General features: G+C 45.4%; 1 protein-coding gene across 1 annotated transcript; it reads right to left on the reverse strand.

Moving 5' to 3' along the window:
• Positions 1-471: 471 nt before the first annotated feature.
• Positions 472-16,575, reverse strand: LOC111265378 (uncharacterized). The gene is made up of 2 exons (XM_022841977.2): positions 15,723-16,575; positions 472-4,093 (listed from the first exon to the last, which is right to left on the reverse strand). Exons 1-2 carry the CDS (start codon positions 16,252-16,254, stop codon positions 3,174-3,176), a joined length of 1,452 nt encoding a protein of 483 aa, XP_022697712.1. The 5' UTR covers positions 16,255-16,575; the 3' UTR covers positions 472-3,173.
• Positions 16,576-25,504: the final 8,929 nt, after the last annotated feature.

Here is a 25,504-nt window from a genome sequence, read left to right on the forward strand (position 1 = left end):
TCGTCACCAGCCACGGCGGTTACACGTGCTGGTGCCTGGCTGCTGATCGCGGGCAGAAGTGACAACTTTTGCGCGGAACGTTCAGCTGCGGCACCTTTGGTAGGACCTTGGTAGGCTGAAAGCAGATAGATATGGAGGTAATGAGATTCGTTGGGTCCGCCATTTCATGGACGAAGTGTACGCAAGGCAGGACGTTCTGCGTTGTCTCGTTTTGCCAGCTTCGCGCCAAGTACGCTTTCATTATTGCCATCTAAGAGAATGTAAGCATTGCCAACTGACCCATCAAGGTATACAGAGAAAAAGGGTGTAATGACAAAGTAGTTGTCCCCCAGCTCACTACAGCACCTTCATTTATTTGTGTGCTAAAATTTCTAAATTTGCAAATTACCACTATATGACAAGGTAGTTTTTTTTCGTTCCGAGTTATATTCTCGTCATATAATATTTATATCAGGAGATATTGAATGATACCTTGTTTCAGGAAATAAATAATTTTATATATTTTATTAAGTCTTCCTTCATTACACAATCTTTCATTATTATCTCACAATAGTTAGGTCATTTTCATTTCTCTCTATTACTTCATTTATCTTGTATTATATTTTTCTCTTTTCCAGAAAAGATCATTTCATTTTTCGTGCGAACTGTAATAATAATAATAATAATAATAATACTAATAATTTATATTATTATTACAAATAATAATAATAATTAGTAATAATCACTGCTTATACTGTTGTCTTTTCCTTTTCTTATTAGAACAGCCTTTCTCAATCGTTCATCTATCACTACTTCGCCTGTCTCATTCTCTACGTACGATGTTGCGTACGATTCGAAAAAAAAAAAAAAAAACATTTTTATAAATTATTTTTGTCGGCTTTATCGGTTTCATAAAGTTACTGTCAAATAATACTTGTAATAATAATAATAATAATCTTAGCAGAAAAATAATCATATTAAAAATATTATTATTAATAGATATTATGATTATGATACTAATAAACTTTTCAGCGCTAACACCGTTCCGTCGGCCGGCTTTTGGCCGAGGTACGATCTGTACTCCTTGATCCTTACACATGATAAACATTTTATATCCCTGTTTTCTGCCGAAATATGTCCTATCTAATGATCATAGTAAGTAAAGATCTCTATGAAAAGAGGGACAGAATGATACACCAACTGCGCAAACATCGTCTCGTGTTCAGTTGCACATCTCAGTCAACAATAAAGACCAATTAGACAGATATCGTTCATCGTTTCGATCCGAACATGGCGCCGTCGTGATCGAATGATGGCACGACCCAAGATCTTAGGCTGGGAGAGTGGACATAGTATGAAATGAGGCTCCGGCAGATTGGCGACCCCTCCGAAGTCGTCTTTTCACAGTATTCTCATCGGTAAATGTCGCCGCAATTTTCCGTTGAGCTGGTTAACGCGCGGTTAGTGCAATTGGCTAAAATCGGGAGATCGCTAAAACATCACGACGGCTATATCAGTTGAAGCAAAAACGTAACGGAAAGTGAAGAGGCTTCAACAGAAAATCGCGCGCTTAAGAACGAACAGAAACAACATGGACCTTGTTTGACAGATACAGTTTTTCTTTGTGTGTTTTTTGCAAACTTAATCTCGCAATAATTACAGCTACCGAAAGGGAAGAATATAGTGAGAAGGGCGTACGACGTTAGCGCAACTTAGAAGCGGGATCATCGACATAAGAAAATTGTTCATATTTGACAAACTAAGCAGTGGCCTGCCACAGAAGCCGCCCGAAAAGACGTTTCTTTTCTATCCAACAGGAAGGTAGCTTGTAAAACTCACCTAAAAGAGCGTATATACGTTTATATAATAGATCTGTACATACATATAATTAGCACATATCTATATTGTTTTTTTTTTACCTCTCCTATGTGCGATATCTAGAACGCTACCTCTGACCAGACCAATAGTAAACAATATACTCGTCACATCACTTGAGCGCAGCTAAACAACTATATATATCCTCGCTCCGGGTGTATAGGCACAAACAAATGAAGTATCTATTAGCTTACTTCGTCCTTCTTTGCGCTTAACCGCTCCATACAATGTACAGTGAACTTCATTGATCTCTGTCCATATGCATGCCTTTATATGATAATGGCTAGCTAGCTATGTGTACCCATACGTATAAAAATCATAAGAAATAGTCTACAGAGGGCGCTCGCACATCTCGTACGATTTTACAGTTTGGTTGTATTTCGATAACTGACGGGTTGGGTGAAATGGCCGTGTGGAATAACTCGAGGGTGGATTAGGGGTTATAACAACATCGCATCTTTTCCTCCAGTGAGCTTCGCTTGTTGGGGGCGTATTTTGTCACTCGGACCCGCCAGTGTCGTCGTTTTGCTCCCTAGTTGCCTATATTCGACTACATAGCGGCACGACAATTATGTCACAGATAACAAATGACGTGACGAAATATAAAACACTGACTATATATGTATTTCCTATTGTTAGTTACCACTAGCGCGTCTCGTTCGTAGTACGAGAAGCGACTGGGCATGGAGGCGAACCATAATGGTATTACTGTTAATTAGATATTTATAAATGTGTACACAGCGGGGGGTTACGGCCCATTTAACGAAGGTATGGACGGACAGACGGTTTCGGTTGCTCAGTCCAGTTCGTGTGATTTTCCTATACGTCTTTAGATATATGTCTGTTTTCTCTTTACGTGTCCACTTCATCGATCGGCTGTCTTTCAGCACGAGACAACGTGTGTCCATGCTCGAATTTAAACCCACACTGCAACGATTGGCAAGTATACACCTTACCCGCTAAGCTATCATGGAAACTACGTGCCGATTACCTTTAAGCCCTATAGATGATGCAGGGCTAAACATGTGCTACTGTTCGCGTGCTGTTTGTCTTCCTTTATCACAATCTATATGCACACACGCATATGCTACTCTTGTACGCCACATGCCTACAAAAAGTTAAGGTTTAGAAAGCGTCTTTGTAAACAGCGTGAATGTATTGGTAGGGCCCCAAAAATGGAAAAAGGTCTTTTTTTTATCTTATTAGTTTATAAATATGTATGACTCTAATTAGTTTGAATTACATTTCTTCCCACGTTAGGATTTCGTTCGTGCTTCGTATGTGTAATCATTACCTGTTAGGTGGATATCCTACTCTAATTAATTAAGGTCTCTGACAGGTGACACAGGTGAGCCGGCATCATTATCTTCGCCATTACTGTGGCTCTCCGAGAACGAGTACCGCTTTGAGGAATCGGGCGGAGTGAGGGGTGATACTCTTGCTGCGACTCCTTGAAGGCTCTGTAATCCTTGTAATGTGTAGGTAATGCAGTTGAGGTGGGCCATCATTTGTCGTTGGAACAGCATTTGGTTCTCAGCGTTGACCTTGTTATCCGTAATGATCTTTTGGAGCAATACATGAATCCTCTTTTGCTCCTGAGCTGTGTAGGAGCAGCTGGAACACTGAGGCGAAACGGACCTCTGAGGAGGCTGGATGACAGGGGTTTGTGACTTCGACGGACCCGTTGGTGGTGCGCCGACCACGTTAGGGGGCAGGCCAAACATCATTCCTTGGTGAAGTGACAAGTTGATAGGGAGAGCTGGTGCAGGCGATGGCGGAGCCGGGGGTAGCGGATCATTGTGCAGTTCTTCCTTGCAGAGCCGCTGGTGCCTGTAAGCCTGCTCCAGGGTGGCGTATATCGCTGGCGAAGGATAGGGAGTGACATGATGTGATGGTGCGGGCGGCGGATGCAATGGAATATGACAAGGCAAAGGCGTGATAGCGCCTGTAGGAAGAGACGGCGCGGTGCTCGAATGTTGCGGAGTCGGCGTGTCTGGCGGTGTACGGGCCACGGGCGACGATCGCATGCTCGACGAATTCGACGACGTGCTCAGGGAGCTTTTTTCCTTAGGAGCGGCTATCACTGTTGGGCTATGACCATTGGAGCTGGGCACTCTCTGCTTGTCACTTCGGGTTGATTTGCTTTCTTCATGCTCAGATGAGGAGGAATCATGGTGTTCGGTCTCTGAAGAAGCACCCTCTGGTACTTCGGCGTTCATCGAGATCGGGCTGTCCGACGCTGGAAGTCAAACCGAATGAACGAACGCTGTTTGTTATCAAGTAGGGTCGTGCTATCTTCTGGTGACTTATTGTACTACCTAGACAATAAAAACAACAACAACGATGCGGGAGTGTTATGAGCATAAAAATAACGGCGTAGAGGTCGTCGTGGTGATTGTTGCGATTCAGCTGATTCAGTTGACGGCTGCTTACGTGGATGTCACAGTGTGACGCAAGTGACCTCGTTCCCCAAACATCACGCCGCCATGGACGGCGTCGAGTGCCGGGGCTGTATCAAGAAAAGCCGGTTCTTCTATAAACGAAGCAGAAGCAACGAACAGCAAAGGCCCCACTCTAGCAAGCGTGTCTACTACGAAAAAACAAGCAGACGGATATCAAGGGCTGCTCCTTCTTCGTCGCCATATTTGGCGTTCCATCGAAAAAAAAGTGTCTTCATCTGCCCGGTTTATGTGTGGCACAAATGAACTTCTGGCAACGCTTTCTGGAGTCGAACGCAGAGTGTTTGCTGGCTGTGGCCGCTCTCGGCTTCTGCTGCCGCCGTCGCCCGTGACGGCATCTGGGTCACGACGGGGCTGCTGACCATCGACTGCCGCGACAGAACAGCAGCACGGGTCGGCTACTGCTTCAGTACTTCGCTATGCGCTGAATAGCAACTGCGCCAAGAGACTATGGAAGACTACGAAGAGCTACGGGGCGGCAAAGCAGCTGATGAACTTTCGACCGATTGTCCGCGCTGTTGCTGCTGGTCAGAAGGGCGGCGGCAGTTATAACAGCAGCAGCAGCATTCAGACAATACACGGGAACGCGGTTTCAGCAGCAAAGCGACATAGACGAGTGGCAGGCAGTCGATGGCAGTGCCAAATTGTCTGCAGGCCGTCGCCTATGCAGTGCTTCAGAATAGGTGGCAGGAATTACCGATCCCGTAGTTACATGGAGCACCCACTATTTCGGTACCTGGTAAGTCACAATCACTAAATTCGGTGATGTAATCCACCGCTCGCAAGATTACACTGTCGCACTACGGTAAAATAGCAGTAGCAATCAGCTTTATACTGCGCTTAGCAATACGGTTAACGAGTGCAAGCCACGGTCAACATCGACAAACGTACATAAACTTGTGCTTAAGATCGTTGGCCTATTCCTGAACGTCTAGAAGTTAGCTAAGTAACAAACTACGATGAAATGTGCCATACGGCATCAAAGCAAACAAAGTGACCAGTTTATATGGTTAGCTAGCTGCACTGGCCTACTTGACCTATTCAGTGGCAATTAATTCGCAAACCATTTATAGTGAGAAGTTAATGTCGCCTCATCATTTTTAGAGATGTGCATATAGTTGACTTTCCTGAATTTCTGAATGACTGCGTAAGCCACCTTATGTCTGAATACAAAGATGGACGCTGTTCAGTGGATAGCTACTGTCGGGTTTTGGTTCAGCTGGTTTGGGAAGCGGTTCGTGTATATCGCGAGCGTCGTCGGCTGCTTCTTCTCTTAGACGAAAAGCAAACTAGACTCTGAACGGTAATGGTTAGACCTAGGTTTGTCGTACTGGACCGTTTACTCTATTCTCGTTGTGTAGTAGAGTGCTCTCGGTCTGCTATCGTTGTTCATTCGCAGCCGAGATCGGGGTCTAGCCAGCGGGGGGGTGTAGGAGGCAACCATCGGGAGGCCAGCGACTATCCCACAACAATGGGAGTTCGAGCATAGTAGAATTGGGGCACCAGCCACGGCGACTGACTAAGCCGAGGCTGTTCTACCAGTTGGGCAGTAGTAGGCAGCAGGCATTATCGCCGACGGCGGCAGCTGGATGGCGGCGTTAACATGGCCACAAGGCGGTGGCGGCTGCAGCGGCATCGAGCACATCATCTCCAGCGATGGGCTCCAAGAGCGAAGCCCAACAGAGGGGATGGCGAGAGCATCAGTAGAGGTCGTCTGGGAGAGCATCTGGCCCGGCCGCTCTCGATGCGTCTCGGGGTCAATGACGGCAACAGCCTAGAGGAAGTTCCCTAGCAGTCCCCCCGTCCTTGTATCCAAGATCGCAGACAACGTCGCACGCTCAAGTCCAGCTCCCATGCTTGCATTCCCATAGGATTGGCTAACGACTGCACGTCCTAAACCACCAAGACATACGATTTGGGCCTAGCAATTTGCATAGCTACCTGAATATACGTAGTTCAACGAAACATCGCACGTTGCTTGCCTCACCACGCGAATACGCGAAGTGTGCGCCTACTGGAGTAGAAGCGAAGTATACATTCGACTTTACACAATGATGATTGACGGACGAGCCGTTGTCGTATCTGTGACGACTATACACCTCGAGCGTACATAATAGATAGACGGCAAAGTATACAAAACCAATTCCGTCTTGTTACATCATATGTGGACGCATAATTCCACGACCTAAATATGCATACAGCACGCGCTCAGTACAGAAGAAATCAATTCTAATTTATTGTTCCTGCACAGAATTGCACTGTTTAGCATTAAAGACTATGTCATACAATTGACCAAATAGGCCACGCGCAACTTCTAGCCAAAACGTGATAACTTCCGATAAAGTTGAAAACCATGCATCGAATTTTTGTTGTGCAAACGCATGCACTACTTGTAAAATTGACATGGTATTTTAGTCTTTTTCAACAATTTCCACGATGACTTTTCATGAAACTTAGAAGCGCTTGCTTTTGCATGAAAAAAACAGTGGGCAGTTATAAGAATTGTTAGCCCCGACCTTGAGCGTCACTCTCTTCAGGCGCTCCCGCTTAACGTTAGCTCTCGAAGAAATCGCAGCTAGAAACGCTAGCGAGTCTCATCAGCCTGTGAAGCCCTAGTGCACGCAGGGAGCCAGCACAGCTAAAGTCGAAGCCAGTTCGCGCCACATGGCCTGCTTTGTTAGGGCAAACACATGAATGGTTGGCAGGCGGGGGGGGAGAGAGAGGATACTGCTCAGGAAGTCTAGCCTCGGGAGAAGCGAATCGCGCCGAATTACCGAGTACCAGGTGAGCTACAGCCGGGTACGCTAGAGGAGGTAGATATACCAGGGCTGGGGTGAATTAGGGGATACAATGCTGGGAGTGAAAGAACCAAATCCATCCAAAGCGTCGGTTCTACGACGAGGAGCAAATCGGGCAAGCAAAGCAGCACAGATGGCCAAGTGTCCGGGTTCAAACCCACTCAGCTCAGTGCGCTAGTCATCCGGACAGTCAACCTGGGTTAAACGCGGGCTGGCTACACGAGGCGGCCATATCTAGTCTCTCGTTCGGAGAGTTTCGAACCGTCCAAAGCAAAACTCGGGTTCGCAGGCCAAATTGCGCTGTGTGGACGGCATTATTTGCACCAGGTGTGGTGGCATCACCAGGGGTAAGATAACTGTCGCTAGCTAGAAGAAAGAATAGGGACTAAGATACGACAGTCATTATGACGAGACATTATGTACAGAGAGCGAGTACTACAAAAAGGGGATGAACCAGTTTCTAGCTATATATATAGTACTGTATAAAGTAGATCCACACTCGTCTGTACTTGTTTCTTCCTGTAGCGCTACCTCCTTTGTTTTTCTCGCCAGGCCGTACCCTAGCGCATCGGTCGCGCCATAACGGTCCCGTCGTATCTATCTCTAGATGTCAGAGAATAACCAACTAGCCTTAGTGAACAGCCCGTATGTGTAAAACCAGCCGCCGCGTAAGGGGGACATGCCACTCTGCCACACTTGGTCGGGAGGAAGCAACGCTGGTTGAACTGCCTGCCGTTGCCTGGCCGGCACCAGCGCTTCTCGTGGCTGAACGCTTTTTGCAGGCTGCTATGTATTGCAGGGAGCAAACACAAATTGAACTTAACGTTGGAGCCCTGGAGTTGGAGCTAGGGCCACGGGCTGCCAGCCTGAGGCCGCCCACCAAGAGCTTGGGATCATTGTCCGGTTACAAGGCCTCATCGCGGCGTTCAGCCGCATTTGGGACTCGTCGCCGTCCGTCGTAGAACGCGTCGAAGCCATCGTCGTCAAAGGCCTATCACTGTTAGTCGCGGCATAGCAGCCCCAATGCGAACGCCAGCCACTGCGGTTTGCGCGCAATGCGCTCGCGTAACAGCACGAGCGGCAGAAGTTCCCGAGGGAGTTGTGGTTGCTTGCGGTGCTGCTGCTGCTGCTGCTGCTGCTGCTGCTACTGTTGCTCAGAAAGTGTTACGACGAACTCGCTCTGGGTCAGCGAAGGGTCGTTCACCTCAACCGCACTGTCAGAACGACGCTACAGCCGTAAACAGCGCTGGTGTAGACGGTGAACACACGGCAGGCAAACGTTCATGCCGCTGCTGTCGCTGTCTTTCCGCGATATTCTGTAGAAGAGAGACGATGGGTCGGCCTGGCCGCTTGGACGAACGAGCGGTCAACCGGCAGAGCATTCGCTGTCAACGGAACGCGCTGTTCAACAACAGCTACAGACAACGAATGAGCACAGGGATGGCCTTCAGATCAGCTGACGCGCTCTGCGCCAAGCGTGTAGTTCCCCCGCCCGCCCTTCTATCATAGCGCTGTCAGGCTAACCGCCGCGGAACTGGTAGGCTAGTGTGGTTTTTTCAAAAATTGTTTTTTGAAAACAAACTGTCTAGATACTAGCTAAGCTATACGGCGGCCACATGATAAATTCGTGTCTTTAACGTCTATGTGTATTTGTGTGTAAGCAAGTCCTTTGCACCATACACACACGCTGGTGGGTCGCCGGTCGATAGCCTTTTCGACGACAGCGGCCGATGCACCGTAGCTGGAGTAAGGAAACGACGCCTGGCAGCGTCGAATAAAGCCTCCATGAATGTCATGGGCAAAGAAATGACACGACGACAAGGACATGGAAGCCATCAAGGGCAACATTACAAACAGGACGAGTCGAACCTAATAAGCCAACTGGAATTTATACTGCCACGCCTTGAAGTTGCTGCTTTTGTATGTCTACGCCGGCCGGCAGGGAGCAGTGAAAGCGGAGCTGAAATTACAGTTGTCCACAAAAATAATCATTGCTTGCGGTATAACACAGATGTCTCGAGATTCAGTGGAGACTTCTCAGACGTGAGAAAAAGGAAAGAAACGGAATCGACCGATACCATATTACGTTACTGTCTGGAACTTCATCCCATAAGCAACGCAAATTTGTTACCTTGGTAAAAAAAAAAAAACAAAAATCGTCGTATTAGAGTTACTGCTAAACTCCTATCTGCGAGTGCGAGAATGGATACTTTCGAATCCACACAGGTTATGCAATTATGCATATCTCAGACAAATCGTAAGCGTTTTTCTATTACTTAAATCCCACCTTTCGTTTTCCTGCTATGTTAAAGTTGCGCCTTTAATTCCATGGGACTACACAGGCGCAATCGAGCTTTGGCTCAAGTTTCTTCAGATCCCTTATCAAACCGAAGAAATGTGCATATAGTTAAGGTGCCTTTGTTATCTTCATTTTGAATACCAGTGAAGTCTAGTTCGGTCCTAGCTTAAACTCACTGATTTTACGGCCACTTATTGGCCTATACTTAGCTTTCCATTTATAGCTACGTTATTGCATAATACATACATTGCGCTCGATCTATAAAAGCATCGCCCTGTATTATGTGATCGTTCCTAAGCGATTTGAGCGCGATTCCTACTACAGTTATAACAAGAAAACTTCCCTTCTGGGTGACGTGGCACAACGATGAAAAGTAGAATGAAAAAAGTCAGTTGAAAAGGAGCGATTTGTACTCCACTGGACAGAAAAAGTGAGTCAACTGATGGCAATAATTATCGCTAATGCGTGCCCGTATAGTCCGCACGTTTGCATCTGCGTTTGGGTTTATAGGCGTAGCTATTTTTCGAAATACTTATTTGGACCATAAGCCGTTGATCTCATCGGAACAACACCAATATTCTTGCTAGCTCAGAGCTCAGATTCTTCCGTTCCTTTAGCTCAGACTATCCTTCACCGTCCCGCGCCGCCCTGTTCAGTTTCGCAATAGAACACGTTTGATGCAGCGTGTGTAGCAGGTAGCACACTTCGAGGTGCTTTGGACCCACTACCATTAGTGCAAGCAAGCCTCAGGCAATTCACTGTATCGATGGTGTAGGTCCAATAGGGTAGGCCCGCGGCACGTCGATACGGTCACTACTAGGCCACAAAATGCTATATTCAATGTTTGTCTACTGCTTACTCTGCAGTCTGTACCGCTGGCCTCTCCTGCTGATGAAAGCTGACAGCGACGGCGGCGGGTGAACGTCCTCGCAAGTGCAAGCCGAGTGCAACGTCCGAAAGCGTTTCTCAATCACCGATCAACTCGACTCGGCCGTTATTCGACTTTACGCAACGGTCAGGGGAAGTGGGAGAAAGACTAATGGAAGAGAAAGATCCTTTGCAAGCAGGCGGTGGCGGCATCCGGTACGGTGCGACATGATGTTACTGCTGCAGTCGCAACCGTTAATCATGTGCGTGTTTGGCCGGGCAGGCAAACGGACGGGGGTCGAGCCACCGCCCGGAAAGAGGACCAATAAGGAACTGCCAATCACCACCGACGACCTATGTTGACCTTACCTTGTCATACTACTGCACCGTTGGTGCCAGCCACCGAACCTATTACGGCTTGCGGCCCACCGCACGAGAAAGCATAACAGCGCGACAACTTAAACGCCGGTAATAAATGACGACGACACCGGTAGTAGATGACTAGGTGGATGCGCGCGGCCCTATTAATATTCTAGCGCTGGTTGTTACTGCAGAAAACAACTGATCTGGTTGGAATGGAGAAACCGAGAAAATACCAACGAAGATTTGTATCGCATCATGTAATATTAGGAGAAGTTAGCCATACAATAAACATACTAGGTAAATTTAGAGCTGTTTCAGTTGTTTATCTATATTCATAAAGATAAAGGACAGGTGGTGAGCTGAACTGTTTACCTCGTGCATTGGTAACGAGTATATTTCGAACGTACGTATTGTATGTATATGCATCGACGGATGTTGCGCTCAGAGAAATCATTTGTTTACAAAACCTTTTCGAGACTCGCAATTAGTAATTATTAACGTTTGGTCGTGATGCCGTGAGCGACAGAACGAAAATGAAGACTAGCGCTTGAAGCAGAGACTGCGCGTCGGTTGGTCCGTGCGCCTTTTTGGCCGCACGCTTATTAGCTTCACTACTACGTACAGGCATATACAGAGAGCGTCAAATGATGACGATAGACGTTCAACAAAAAGCTGTCTCTCAAAGATAATAACAAAAGCTCGTCATAGTTATAATTCGTTGATGCATGAATGTTTTTACCAACAAAGGTTAATATAATTGCGATTTAATCAGTCAGCGTTGCTGCCCTGCTATAGTAGCAGTGGCACGGAAAAAACGTACGTCGACGCTCGCCGCAACTAGAGGCAAGCACGTCGCAGTCGTTCATTAACAAATGGTTATCGAGCAAACATCGACGGTCGTCAGTGAATTCCTATCAAATATAAGCTATCGATTCTCTTCCAACCTCGCCAAACAGATGTTACAGTATTTACTAATTAAGAATGGTGGTAGATTTCTTTGAAGCCCAGAAGTTGAAATCGTCAGCGATGGCCTTTGGTTCGGCCGTCGACTACTATTATACTATTGTCGCAATATTAGTGGCGTCATAGACAGCATTCGTGATCGTGCTTAGTTACGACAATTTTTCGATACTGCAACAGCAATAGCGTTATCGACGAAGAGCACGAGGCGGACGTCTAGAGAAGACGACTCGTTGTTTCGCTGCGTCGTTCTATCTTGTACGCACACGACTACGACAGCAGCGAGGAAGAGTCCCACCTCGGCGTATCCAAGCCCAGCGTTGCTGTTAGCCGGCAGACGTCACCCGGAGTGGAATAACAACACCGACTAACGCCACTCAGCCGGCGCCCAGCTGCCACTGCCGGCGCAGTAGTAGCAACATCGAACAATGCCCGACTCTTGTTGCCGTCGCCGCTGCAGTTGCGGGCCACCGTAAAGCTGAGCTCTACGATCCTGTTGCTGCAGCCGTGTCCCCGTTAACGGGGACAAACGGCCAGCAGCGATAAGCGGCCTGGGATCGTTGACCTCTTGCCACGCTGACGTGACGTCATCGGTAGCGCGTCAGTTTGTCAAGCAGGCCGGCTAGAAGGATGGTACTGTTGCTGTCGCTGCCGCTGCCACTATACGCCGTCGCAATGGGCACAGAGTGAGTGAGCGCTGGCGGTTGAACGGACCGCGAGACTTGCACAGAGACCGACGTTAGCTAGTCGCTTACCGGTTGGAAAGTCATATAATGGTTGGTCCTCCCTGGCCAGCGGTTGCCGGCCATAATATACTGCAGGTGTTGCTGATTTACTGCTAGAAAAGCTGTCCAGTAAGATTATTCGTGTCTCAGCTCATCTATTATTTTCTAGAGTTCGGTATCTAATACTGATGAACGTGTGTACGCCCATAGCAGGGAACAGATGAACCCTTCCAAAAGCAAATTTCTCACAATAGTTTTGACCGGTGCTGTCTCCCACTAATATAAAACAAAAGAGAAACCACTACTCGCGTTCGTGCTTAGCCTTGCAGTGTTCTCGTACGTACATTGGGATCAAAAGTATACAAACGTTCACGTATTTCGTAGATGTGTTTTAGGAGAAAGCAGCTAGCTGCCAGAGGAATCTCATAGAAATACCCTGGAAGCTGCTGTCCACGCTGAAAACCTTCTATAAGAAGGCAATGTCTAGCTTACACCAGATAGCAGGGCTCGTCTACGGTCAACCACCTACAAGTCGGTAACAGCGAACAGGGAATATCATACTTAATCGGGACAAATACTGCCATAGATCTACTTCCATACAGATTAATCGCTACGTAGGAAGCCACCACGTTGCGTAGCGTTGCTTCGCAGATTACTTCGTAGAGAGCGTTGCTCTTAGCGTAAGCTCTTACTGACAGCGGCCGATGGCCCCACAACATCCATCGATCGTATGGCAAGCCGTTTGGGTCGCGGTGACTCCACTGACGCATACGCATGCAGACAGAATCACACCACACGCATACATACGTACGTATGTACGTACGTACGTACAAACGTTATTACTCAATACAGTCAGAAAAGCATGTAGATGTACTTATACCAAGCGTCTAATATTGCACTGTGATTGTGAGTGGCAAATGGGCCAATGCCACCGGGGCCAAGTTCGTTAGGCCACTAGCCCAGCGATGGCGACGCCCTGAAGCGTTCGTCCTGCGCGCTGCAATGTACTCTTGCGGCTTAACCAAACTCGCTTACTTTCTAACACTGACATTCAATCGGCGATATATTCGCGCATAGTCCTCAACGGCGCCCCTTGTGCGTAAGTGGATGCGTGACAGGTGGAGGGCACCGGGCAGTCGGTGTCATCGTGCAACAACAGCGATCGATGACCGAAGATGATAGGTCGTCGATTTCTAAGGCAGGTTCAACTTAAGCTACGTTATACTATAGCGATAGATGTGAGAGAGGCCTACTTTTTCAAGCGTGCCTTGAAATCGCGTTCAGCCTTGTGGTCGCTTGCCTCGCAAGCCAGTGATCAATAATGTTCTCAGGTAATAGTTTCACAGGTTTGCAAAACGGAAACTGGCTGATGCTGGAGAGAATTGTTTAGTAGGCAGCTGTTTGAATGCAACGCTGTATGTGCCACGTTTTTTAGCGTGATACAACTAAACATGACGTTTCCTGGTTTATGCTATAATCTCTTTTTTTTTTTCTATCTAATTCACATCGAATTAATACAACATAACCTGCAAAGGAAAGAAATCGTATAAGCCAACGCAAATTCAACACTGAAATGACCGAATGATAAAAATGACAATAAGGGTATATTATTATCGTTTTAGGCTGTAGAACGTATTAAGGATAAAAGGAATCATTTTTGGACTTGCTGGGCTATGTTTCATGAGAAAATTCTTAGCATAAGATATACTGGTGCGTAACAGAATATATGCTTTTCCTGACGTTATGCTGCGGCATGATAGCATCAGTTTGTATAATAGTCATTAATCCAGATTTCAAACGCCTTCCAGAAACGGTATATATAAATGGCTACGCGGTTGCTTAAATAGAAGTTTGTTGGTTAAGAAAAAAGCTAAAGGAGTATTCTGGGGGGAAGAGGGGTGGAGGAGGAGGAGGAGCTACGCGACCCATATAGGGTTCAGTGACAGAAGGCGATGACCTCCGGGAGCAATACGTGTTAAGTTCCGGAAAGGTAAAGCATCAAGGTCTCATTACATTGCTCTACCTATAGTTTTAGACGTGAATTTTACTGTGTACGCACGCACGCCAAAGTTACATCTTCCAAGTGAATGTTTAGTACCGTAAAATAGACCAAGAAAGATTATACGCATATAAAACAGCAGCGATGTACTAGTTAGTTCCGTGTCTCTTTTTTTTTTTTTTTTGGTAGAACGGAAACTTTGCAAAAGTGACGTGCTAACAACAATTCTACCACAGTAAGCGTAACTTATCGCTTAAATCAATCAAAGTTACAACTTGTATGGATAACAGACATTTAAAATAATTCGTTATTTTGTCGATCACTACAAATATAACTATTACAATCATTGGACGGTATAGTCATAATAAACTAGATACGCACAACTCAATAATATGACCATTATGTAGACAGTATATAGTTTATTTGTGCTAATGATTTTACAGCCAAAAAAAAGGCTTAATGGCACAACGAGTAAACAACTTATTGATAAAATTGTTGATTAATTAAGAAAATTATGTCGTAGGTAAGTAATATCAAGTTGTCCATGCTATGGGTAAGCTTATCTTACGATGCGTGATTTTTTTGTAGAGGGCCTACCTACGGTGGATCGGTCCAGAGGCCACTTTTCGCCGAACATTCTAGGTATTATTTTGTAGTCAAAGATAATAGTTTTTTTTTTTAAATATTTTCAGCAAGGGAAAGCAGGTTACCCCTTTTTTTTTTCGTACGAACAACCTTTAAAGCGCAATGCCCTAGGATCCTGATAGGAGTCAATGGCAAACTGTTGAGCAGAGATTCATTTAAGCAGCGTTATGCCACCTTACGTGATCTACGTAGCTCTGGAGCTCTAGAGTCAGGATCGTTTATACACCGGAGTGGCCCGAGAATGGTCGAATATCGCGTCAATGTGTTTAGTAGCAGTATATGCGCATGGCTACCGTTAGTTCACTGATGTCAGCGGGTGACTGTCTCTCACCAAGATACAGACCAACCGTGTTCAAAAAGGATTTGCCATACGTAAGGACAACAATGCAGTTTCGATATGGGATGAAGCAGTAGGTAAATAGGTATCTTTTTACCATCACGAATGTCTTATGTAAAACCAAAATGGTCAAGCACGTAGCTTTTTCTCTTCCAGCGATTCTCATGCGTTCGGCGTCCTTTTTCAAATGCGCGCTGCACATTCTCCTTAATCTGATATTACAGACAGTATCCTATCGTTTGCATATAGACGTAATAGAACCAGAAAGTGCTTCCGGAAGTATCTAACACAACCTATTTTGGGATGAAAAAAAAATAATGTTTATCTATTACGGATATGGAAACACTGCAAACGAAATTTTATGTGTAGCACATGATAACAGGAATGTATGACCCACGCATTGTATAAAAACTTACTCGGTTCGTCGTCATCGGGATAGGAGATTTCTGCCGCCATGATGTCCGCCACCGGGTAGTAGCCTTCAAGGCGGTCCTTATCACCAAGACCTCGGAGAATACGCTCTTTGTCCGGCCGACCAAGTGCAGCCTGTTGAATCAGGCTCGGTCGTGTATAAGGCGAACGGCCAACTATGGCGCTTACGCGTGCGGTAAATTCTCCCTGCTTATGTTCACGAACATCTCGTTTTAGCCTCTTAAGGCGTTCACGAACTTGCATTGGGCTGCGCTGGAAGCCATTTTGTGTGAGTACATCCGAGATTGTTCTGTATATGGACTGAAACTTCGGCACCATCATGGATGGTGAATTCTTGTCGAAGTTGGCATCTTCTTTGGCCATTTCCACTTCGTAAACGTCTAGCAGAATCGACGTCTCTTCCCGTGACCACGAGCTTCCACGACCTCCAAATCGACCCTGCAGGTCTTTGGCCGCCTTATTACTAACCGCGCTTACTGACAAATCCGTTGGCAGTTGTGCAAGCACCAGTTCCATAGTCCTCGTATGGATGGACGCACAGAGTACGTCGCTTATTTATCTCTCTGTCGAATAACACTAGCTACGGTTGTAGCAGAAGTTCCTATAATGTCACTCTTGCCGCTGACGATACAGTTCTTAACAACGTCAACTTTGCACACACGTGATTATGTTGATAGTGGGCGACTTTAATGTCGTCTTCCTTTTCATCATCGGTTGTAGTACATGAACAGAGGGGTTGACATTGGACAGAATCAACGATAAAAGATACACAACGAAATCGATGACTATAATTAGATAATAATGGTAATATAGAGATGGCTTAGGTGAGGTGGAAGGGGAAGCGTATCGCTCAACTTATGATAATGTGAGGATAAGAGGATTAGATAAAAAACAGGCTTTAGGGCCCCTCCGTGGGGTACGCTTGCCTTCCTGTAATAGCTAGCTAGCGGCAAAGGTTTGCACTTGAATGCGTAACTGTAATTCACCTATAATTGGCACGATTGTGCCTGTATATAAGTCACCTGTCGAAGCACTGCGCCCTCGTACTTACTCCTCACCATCGAACTGTTGTTTTGTGCACCGGCGCGCTATTATACGAACATCCCCGCGCAGAGTTAACACTAATGCAAAACAGTGTACACAATGTTTGCGTCGTCCCGTTTCTCTATTTCGGCCTAGCTCGGGTTGGGCGCTTTTGCGCGGAGGAGCACCGCACTTGGGGCGCGCTCTGCTCTGACTGTTCGTCTTGCTTATACCCAGTCTCTGTCTGCCAGCCGTGGTGAGTCGTCTGTCTGTCTGTCTGTCCGTCTGTCCGTCCGTCCGTCCGTTCGTCCGTCCGTCCGTCCGCCTGTCTGTCTGTCTGTCTGTCTGTCTGTCTATGTGTCTGTCTATCTGTCTGTCTGTCCGTCTGTTTGTCTCCACTTTTTCCTCACCACCATCAGCAGCGAGCGAGTGCCAGTACCCACTGTTCGCTGTTCTGTGGCAGCGACAGTTGCTGGTGGTAACCGTGATGGTGCCGGTGGCTGTTGTGTGTGGGTATGTTGCGTGTGCGTACGTGCGTGCGTGCGTGCGTGCGCGCGTGTGTGCCTGTGTGTCTGCCTGTGTGAGTGTGTGTATATGTGTATGTGTGTGTGTGTGTGTGTGTGTGTGTGTGTGTGTGTGTGTGTGTGTGTGTGTGTGTGTGTGTGTGTGTGTGTGTGTGTGTGTGTGTGTGTGTGTGTGTGTGTGTGTGTGTGTGTGTGTGTGTGTGTGTGTGTGTGTGTCTGTGTGTATCATATGCACCGTCACCGTCAAAGGAGCGATCGAGTGAGCTGCCGGGCGGTCAGTTGACGCCGTAGCTGCCGGTAGGTCTCTCGTTAACGGTCCCGGTACCGGCAGCGTCGCATCGCCAGAGAAATACAGAGAGAAAGAAAGAAAGAGAAGGAGAGAGAGAGAGAGGGTGACCAAGGGCCTTCCTCCATGTTGTCGCCGCCTGCCGTTGCCGTCGGTTATGTTATTCATGTTATTTTGTTGTGGATCAGCGGCATGGCTGTCTTTTGGTGTGTGTCTGTGTGTGCGTTTGTGTGTCTACGGTGCACAAACACAGACATACACGCAGCTTGCCGTAGCCTGCCAGTGGCGACGGCGACGATAGCTGCTTGCTGGTGACCTACGCAGCAACCGCTACGGCGAGGCGTCATTATAGCAGCAGTGCTTCGCAACAACTGCCACCACCGCGACCATTACAGCCGCTCCTGCTGTTACCGCAGCAGCAGCTACCGTCACCATCGTCGTGATGTTTCTATTGCTGTAGCTGATGCCGATTGAGGTCGTTGATCTCGCCGCAGCAGCGCAAGCAGCAGATCGCCAATTGCTGCCGTCCGCTGTAACTGACTATTTCTGCTCGGGCCATGCGTCCCTCCTCAGTTGCTTATTGCTGCTACCGCCGCAACTGGCAGTTCTGCTCCTCGGCTACTTTGTGCTGGTTGTTAACTACTGCCGCCGCCCTTCTTTGCGTCTGTACTATGCTATGTTGTAATAAAGATCGCGCGCGGAAACGGTACTGCAGCAACATCAGCCGCTGACGGACGGATAGACGCGCGGGCCACCGCTGTTTTGCCGCTTTCTCTGGTTCCCTTCAGACGTGTTTTCACGCGATGAAAGATCGCGAGGATGGCGTCGGCTACGACAACAATTCTGCGGCCTTTTAAACGGTGCAGCACAGACTGGGTACACAGGATGCTCAGGCTATCTCAGTTGTTGGTCCTGTTATCGTTAGGGCTCTTGATCAGCTGTTCGACTTCAAGTGAGTCGACTGAAAAGATCGTGAAGCTACTTCTCCGACTACGACAACAACGTCGTAGACTTTGACGCGCACTACCCGTGAATACACCTATCTGATTAGTAGCCAGGATTACGTTCGCAGAGAAAAAAAACCTATTGGAAAAGTTGTAGCTTGCATGTAGTCGCTAAAAATATATTACAAAATCAAAAACGTTGAAAGGGCAGGTTGCTATCACCCTCTAGGCTCACTTGAATTTAGGGACCTTCTTGAGGTTGACGTTTGCTGACTTCTTGCCGATTAAATCATTAGCACGTGAAGCCCATAATTAATATAGGTAAAATAGTATGAATCGTATTTGACGCGTATTAGACGTCCTTCAGTCAATAAACCAACTCGTACCCTGTCACCCAGCACCACTAACTTCGTGTAAATGACGCCGACATAAACATAAACACTTTTGTTTCAATACCAGTTAAAAAGAATGCCGGTTTCCCAAGCATTGTTGGGGGATATACTTTTTTTTCGATATCTTAACCTAATTTCGCTCTACCTATATTTGTCTAGCTATTGATTTATCTGCAATGCTATTAGCACTATGTAATAACTACAACTAAGCCCTATGATAAGATAACGGCTGCGAATGGCGAGTGCGCTCTAACGGAGCAAGAGGTGGAGACTATTTGCAAGAGGGTACAAGAAGTTCATTAATTTCAAATTTATGTCATATCATAAGGCTCACATTATCTATCCCTTGCCTTTTGCAGTCCGAGAAGTCACTGTCGACACTACGATCAAGTACAGCAACATTCAGTGGTTCTGAATAGCATGTAACGGAAAATGTAGGATCCAATCTGCGGGGGGAGCATCGTAGCGTCCAGGATGGTAGTTATGTTAAGGAGAACCTTTCTCATGCACTCCAGGACCTACTCGATTACATTTACCAATCCGTCAGGCCCGTTATGACACGATCAGTTATAGCCGAAGAGTATAGAAACGAGTCAGCTATTGAAAAGATCTACTCTGACTGGTGATTTGAGAACAGAACGGGGGTGCGCGACACGTAATGCCAGGAGAACGAAAATTCCAATCATATCTCTTACCATTGGTTTATGGAAATCAGTTATGGGTTTGTCAAGAAATTGGCTCAAGTAGAATCCAGCCTAAAATTAGTCGTCGTTCATAGAGACCGTGGAACTCTTTTAGGCTAGTTCTCAACATATGCAATGCATTGCGGCATTTATGTGTGCAACTAAAAAGTCTTTATCACTGTTTGTTCGCGGCAGTTGGCGCAGATCGATCTGAGGGCTTCGACTGGTAAAAAGCAGCTCACAATTTTCATACAGGCCCTGGCAAGCACGCGTCGTATTTTCAATTTGGTTTCTCAGTACCGAATCGTCACGAATTGACGTCGTATCATTGTGATCTTCTGATTCGTTTTATTGCCATTGCGACAACAATTATTAGCCATGCGAAGTGTGACGAACAGATTATCAGAGCTGAGATCCGAAGTCTCGTATTTACTACCTTTATCGAACTTTGTTTCTATAAGGATTAGAGCTTTGTTTTAATTAAGAACACTAAAAAAAATTTACTGCTAGTTAAATGCGAGATGTATGTATATATGTAAGGGTATGATATATAAATTGGGCTTGAATGGCAACAAACAGGCCAACCATTCTAGGTCTGGAATTCGATAGCTTAGGACTAAACGTGTTGTTGTTTTTTTTATTTGCTCAAACACCAATTTTTGTTCCTTGGGGGTACTCTTGAGGTGTGGAGTAAGTCACTAATATATATATATTAGATGTTTACGGGACCACACTGGCGGGAATGATGGCAAGTTGACGAATACGTAAATCTTGACTGATTGTTTGAGGTAGTAACTACGTTAGTATCGGCATGTTACCTCGTTACCTACATTTCGATTATTCAAATCGTTGTTATACATAATTATGGTTGTACATTGTGTTTGGCGATCATCAGAAACGGCTGTAGCGTCGACCCTTTAATACGTCGTAAACGTGGTTTCACGTCGAGTTGTAGATATACAAATAATAGACGAAAACAAAAAAAAAAACTTACTATCGATACTTACCAGAACGGATACTACGACCGCCATTGATTTCAAGTGAAGAAGTTCCGAAGTATGGATTGCTTGTTAGAAATGAATAAAATTGACCATGACCGGTTATAAAGTCGTGCTTGAAGCTAATCAGGATCAAATTCTGGACCTAATTACGATTGGGCTTAGTTTTACTTTATGCAAAGTAATCAGCCCTTTCCGGCATAATCTTTTGCCTTAAGACTCGACTTCATTCATACCAGTCTGCTATGCTTCAGCTGGTTAGCCATTCTGAAAAGCTTTCAACATAAGTCGTCCTTTTCTGCATTTGCCTGCAATTCTATAAACTTCTTTCCGGCAACTTGTTGAAACAGTAGTTGGCGTTTTAATCTGCAAAATACGTGTTTGTAAATGTGACGCCTTTGGAAGCGGAAAACCATCGTTCTGGGCTATGTCTCGTGGATATGCTCAATCGTCAATAAACTCGACCAGAATTTGTAAATTATTCCGTGGCGACTATTGAGGTTCTTTGGGGGCAAGTGGGCGGAATACCCACCGCGTCGTTAGTTGTTTCATGCCGAAACCCTCTATCAATTGTCGGAATCACAGCTACTGTCAAGCCTAACCTTAGTTCGACTATTGTCGAATAATCGATAATGGCTGCAGCATTTGACTCTACCATACCATACGTTAACCAAATTCTATGGTTTTATGGAAATTTTATGGTAGCAATGATTTGTAAAGCGTACTGCTTGTAAAACGTAGAAGTTTAAACTATATGACTGAACTTTTTCTAGACAGAAACGTCTGTTAAATAACAATAGTAGCCGAACGCTCAGAATGGCAAAAATGTTTACGGGTATTGTTAATACGTGCGTATACTTATATCATCCGAATACTTTTGCCGTCTTCATGTTCAGACCTTTTGGATTTATTTGATCAATGAATCCTTATTGCTGCTGATAGGCTATTAAACAATATTTAAGTTTATTTGGAAAACAACCATGCTGGTTCGGACATCTTTAAAGCACTAATGAGGAAGCATGATAATTAGCAGGAGTAGCTAGCTACGTCATGGCCGAGACTATGGGGCTGAATGGTTTAGAGTAATGTCAATGTATGTAATGTAGGCTGGCGGGCATCATATAAAGTTAACTCGAGTTTATACAGAACAGCCTTGAACTATCGTAAAATTCTACACTTTTCTGATAATTTAATAGTTGCTCTAGATATCTCTTTTTATAAAGATCTCTTTTTTATTCGAAAACTCTATTGTATAGAAAATACTAAACGTGGCCTTTTTACTACAGAAGGACAAATCTAGCAGTTTCGTGAGGTCTTATTTTCTTGTTGGAGCTCCAAAGTACCACCAGGACCTTTGTGTTTTGACAGGACACACTCGTTGCCTGTGTGATCGTGCAGCTGCGAGGTGTTTGTTTGATAACTCTAAAAATTTGTAGCCCAGTGGGCTGAAACGTTCATGCCCAACGGTAACACCGAACCTGAAAATCGAAATATTATTTACGTATTTGGACGTAATAAACGTTCGAGTAAGGGGACAGACAATAATCACACTACCTTGAGGGTAAGAGCTTGCCTCAGCATAAAATAATCTCAACAAACGACTTCGAGACTTCGATCACCAATATCAGTTGATAGGTAGGTTTGTCCTCGAGATACTTAGAAGATTTCGATGTTCGAAGGTGCATACGGTATCGGGCCTAGGCTTTCTGTCCGAGAGTTGGGAAGGGTCGCCGAAATTTTTTTTAGACTGGGTTCTTATTGTTACGATTGACTCGTTGGAATAGTCAACGATTTAGTTTCAATATTTGCTGACTGTAATACAATCTGTTAATTACCAATAGATACAGGAAACTGAAAAAAAAATTGTAAGTTGGTAGCATAAATCTTGCACTTAATGAAAATTTAACGAAATTCTTTTAATTACCATAAATATATATAGAATATATCGCATGCGGTTATGTCCTGTTTTAGGTTTGTTGTCATCACTGGATTATACGACTGTGCGATTTCAGTAATCGAGTAAGCACCAAAAAGTAGCGTATGACTGAAACTCAAAACTAAGTGTTATGTGAAAACAAAATGAGGACTCCGCCTGTTGCAAACATATTATTTATTCAACCCATTATATATTACATAGCAAAAATTTAAGCGTGATGTACACAAGCTTTTTATTTACCTATATGATATGTCCTCACGTTTTTTTGGGGGCTATTATCAAGGGAACGCACTTGGATCGGACCAGACCTTGTTGCCTACAAGGTCTAAGGATAATTATCTTGTAAACACAGATAGGTTACCCACACTTATGCGCATACGCAGCGCTCATGAAATACTGGTCTTCCATGTGGAAAGTTACTGGGATATAGGCACCAAAATGTTTCCAGCCCTTAGAAAAATATTCAGTTCCGTCTAGTTACAGTGCGCTTTGGCCAGTGCGAAAATGGACGCAAGCTATTCATATTAGTTCAGCCTTACGCCCACTTACGTCATTCCTTAGATCCTGCTGCATTTTATCAGAAAAATACACAAAAAGCAGCTTCTCGTTGACATTTCGCTTAATATCAATCTTGTTTGTTCTTAGGCGTCTAACTTTTAGAAGAATCATGATTCTTTGGTGACATCGTAGCTAGTCTACATCGAAATGAGTATTTCCTAAATGAACTATAATATGGATCCAGTTTTACCTAGGGCGCCAGGATCTAATCTCACCATGTCTAACCATAATGAATTTAGTTACTCAAACCTAAATCAACGATGACGGAAAAATAAAATGCAATAACATTTGTGTAATTTACCTGGATTTTATTAAGTATTAAATGGAAAAACTTAGTCTCTGTTTTTCCAAAATTATATCGCAATAAATGTATGACCTACATTTGCTCAACAAGTCATTAAAACGTATAATTTGATATATCAGTTCACTAATGCATACCCGCGGTGCACTTTCTGACAACTGACCTCAGGCGAACCGAAAGTCTACTTTTTGGGATCCATATTTGATTTTTCCCTTTGTTCGAAAGAGGGGACCTTATAGCTCGGCCTTATTCTTCAGTATACTTCCGAAATCCGATACTCTACCCTCCTGGGAAGTAGTAGGTCATCACTCAGCGGAGGGTCCTTGTTAAACGCGGATGATCTTGGCAGCTTGGCCTATCGTTGAAAGAGCCTTCGGAGACTTCGGGACTCGAAATAATAATGCATAAGGATTGCTCGATTTTTCTTCTTGAATAGCTGAACAACTTCTCTAAAACTTGACTACCAGGGGAGCCCAGTGTTTATTTGCCAGTTGATGCGTTGTATTTAGCGTCACGATACATGGTTTTGCTCTGAAGCGTCGCAACGAGTAGACGCGATAGGGCGTCAGCGTTCAAGTTTGCCGTGCAGTTTTGATGTCAGTATTTGAAATCGTACCCCAAGAAAATCCCAAGGACATTAGATAAACCTCGAGCAGAAGTCTCCTTTACCTTGCACGCACTTTTACGCACCGCTATTGATGGCCACCGTAAAGCATTTCTCATACAGGTACAGATGCAACGTCTGAACTTTGATAAATGCTACGTCGGCACTTGAGCCCAGAGTCGGCTGCTTACACGGGCTTTTGCGCGTGATGGCATATGTACTTCCTTTGTACTGGACGAGAACCGTATCGCGCCAGACACTTTTCAACTCATTTGACTTCAAAACTCGCCCGTTTGTGAGGGCCTTATTTACAGCTAGAAATAAATAAATCTTGTTGGGGAGACAGAAAATCTGATAGTCCAACAAGCCGTACAGCAACACACGCACTGGCATCAGAAAGCTTCCGGATGGTTGTAGAGAGTTGCAAGGCACCTATAGTCCCTATTTTGTCTGGGTCAAGAAAGATGCGCTGCGTAAAGACCCTAAGACCAAAGTATGCAGCTTTTTCCGCAGCCAATGCACATCCCGACGCTCCTAGGTGTAAATAGACCACACAGAGACTAAGAACGTAAAGCGTCTGCCGAAGGTGATGCAAGTATTCCTCGACTATTCAGGAAAACACTATAATCTAACGTATAAAATGCTCGGGCACTCCCCAAAAATCGTGGAAAGCGTCATCGATCAATGAGAAGACGTTTTTTTTTTTGTTACCGCGTTTAATATTCGATAGTCTATACAGAGCTAAAACGAGCTACCCTTCTCCTTTGCAAGGATGACAGACGAAGTCAAGGCCGGGAGAATTCTCGATTAGGTTATCTTCCACCACTTGGTGTACCTTCTTCACGATGTAAACTCGCTATGCAAGGAACCCGATGGAAGTATGAGCACAATGGGGGTTGACCCTCCTTGCAAATCGTATGGGTGAAGAGACGCGTCCTAAGAAGTTCTTTCGGTTATCTAGACAAATATCCGAATTCATCACGCAACAACTGCGCCAGACGCTTCTGATCCGGTTCATGCAACCCTTCTTCAGTGCGGACGTTGGTTAAGACACTTGATCGGTAACGGTATCCTAAATTTCTTGTGCCAGCCCAGCTCAACCCAAGCGGGCGTCGCCTTTCACGTCGACAGATCACTCTTAAAGACCAAGACTGCGCAGTGACCTTTCGGGCTTGTAATCACTACGTTGTACGGCATTACGAACCTACTCACGGAAGACAGGCGAAGAACCCCGCCCACCTGGATTGCCACTTCAAGAAGGCTGGCTGCTGTACCGTATTGTCGATTTAAGGACCTTTGCTGATCATCCCTAGCAACAACTGAATAAAAATGACCCGATGAACACTGGGGCCTACCTCACTGTTTCTTAGTCAAAGTGACATTATCTTTCCGAGAAAGATAGTAAACAGTTATACCTGCTTCCCTCCACCTGAAGCTGACTTTCTCAGCAAAACTGCAGATCCTGCTGCTTAGTGGGTTCTCGGTGTGATTCAAAAACACGACGTGTCACTTATCGG

Source organism: Varroa jacobsoni, unplaced genomic scaffold (genome assembly GCF_002532875.2).
Source record: "Varroa jacobsoni isolate VJ856 unplaced genomic scaffold, vjacob_1.0 scaffold_964, whole genome shotgun sequence".
In the NCBI taxonomy this organism is placed as follows: Eukaryota; Metazoa; Arthropoda; class Arachnida; order Mesostigmata; family Varroidae; genus Varroa; species Varroa jacobsoni.

Excerpts from the sequence above, each read along its gene's own strand:
- LOC111265378 (XM_022841977.2), bottom strand. The coding sequence starts at position 16,254 with ATGGAACTGGTGCTTGCACAACTGCCAACGGATTTGTCAGTAAGCGCG. Across the intron at positions 4,094-15,722 it reads TCCCGATGACGACGAACCGA|CGTCGGACAGCCCGATCTCG; the intron begins GTAAGTTTTTAT and ends TTTGACTTCCAG.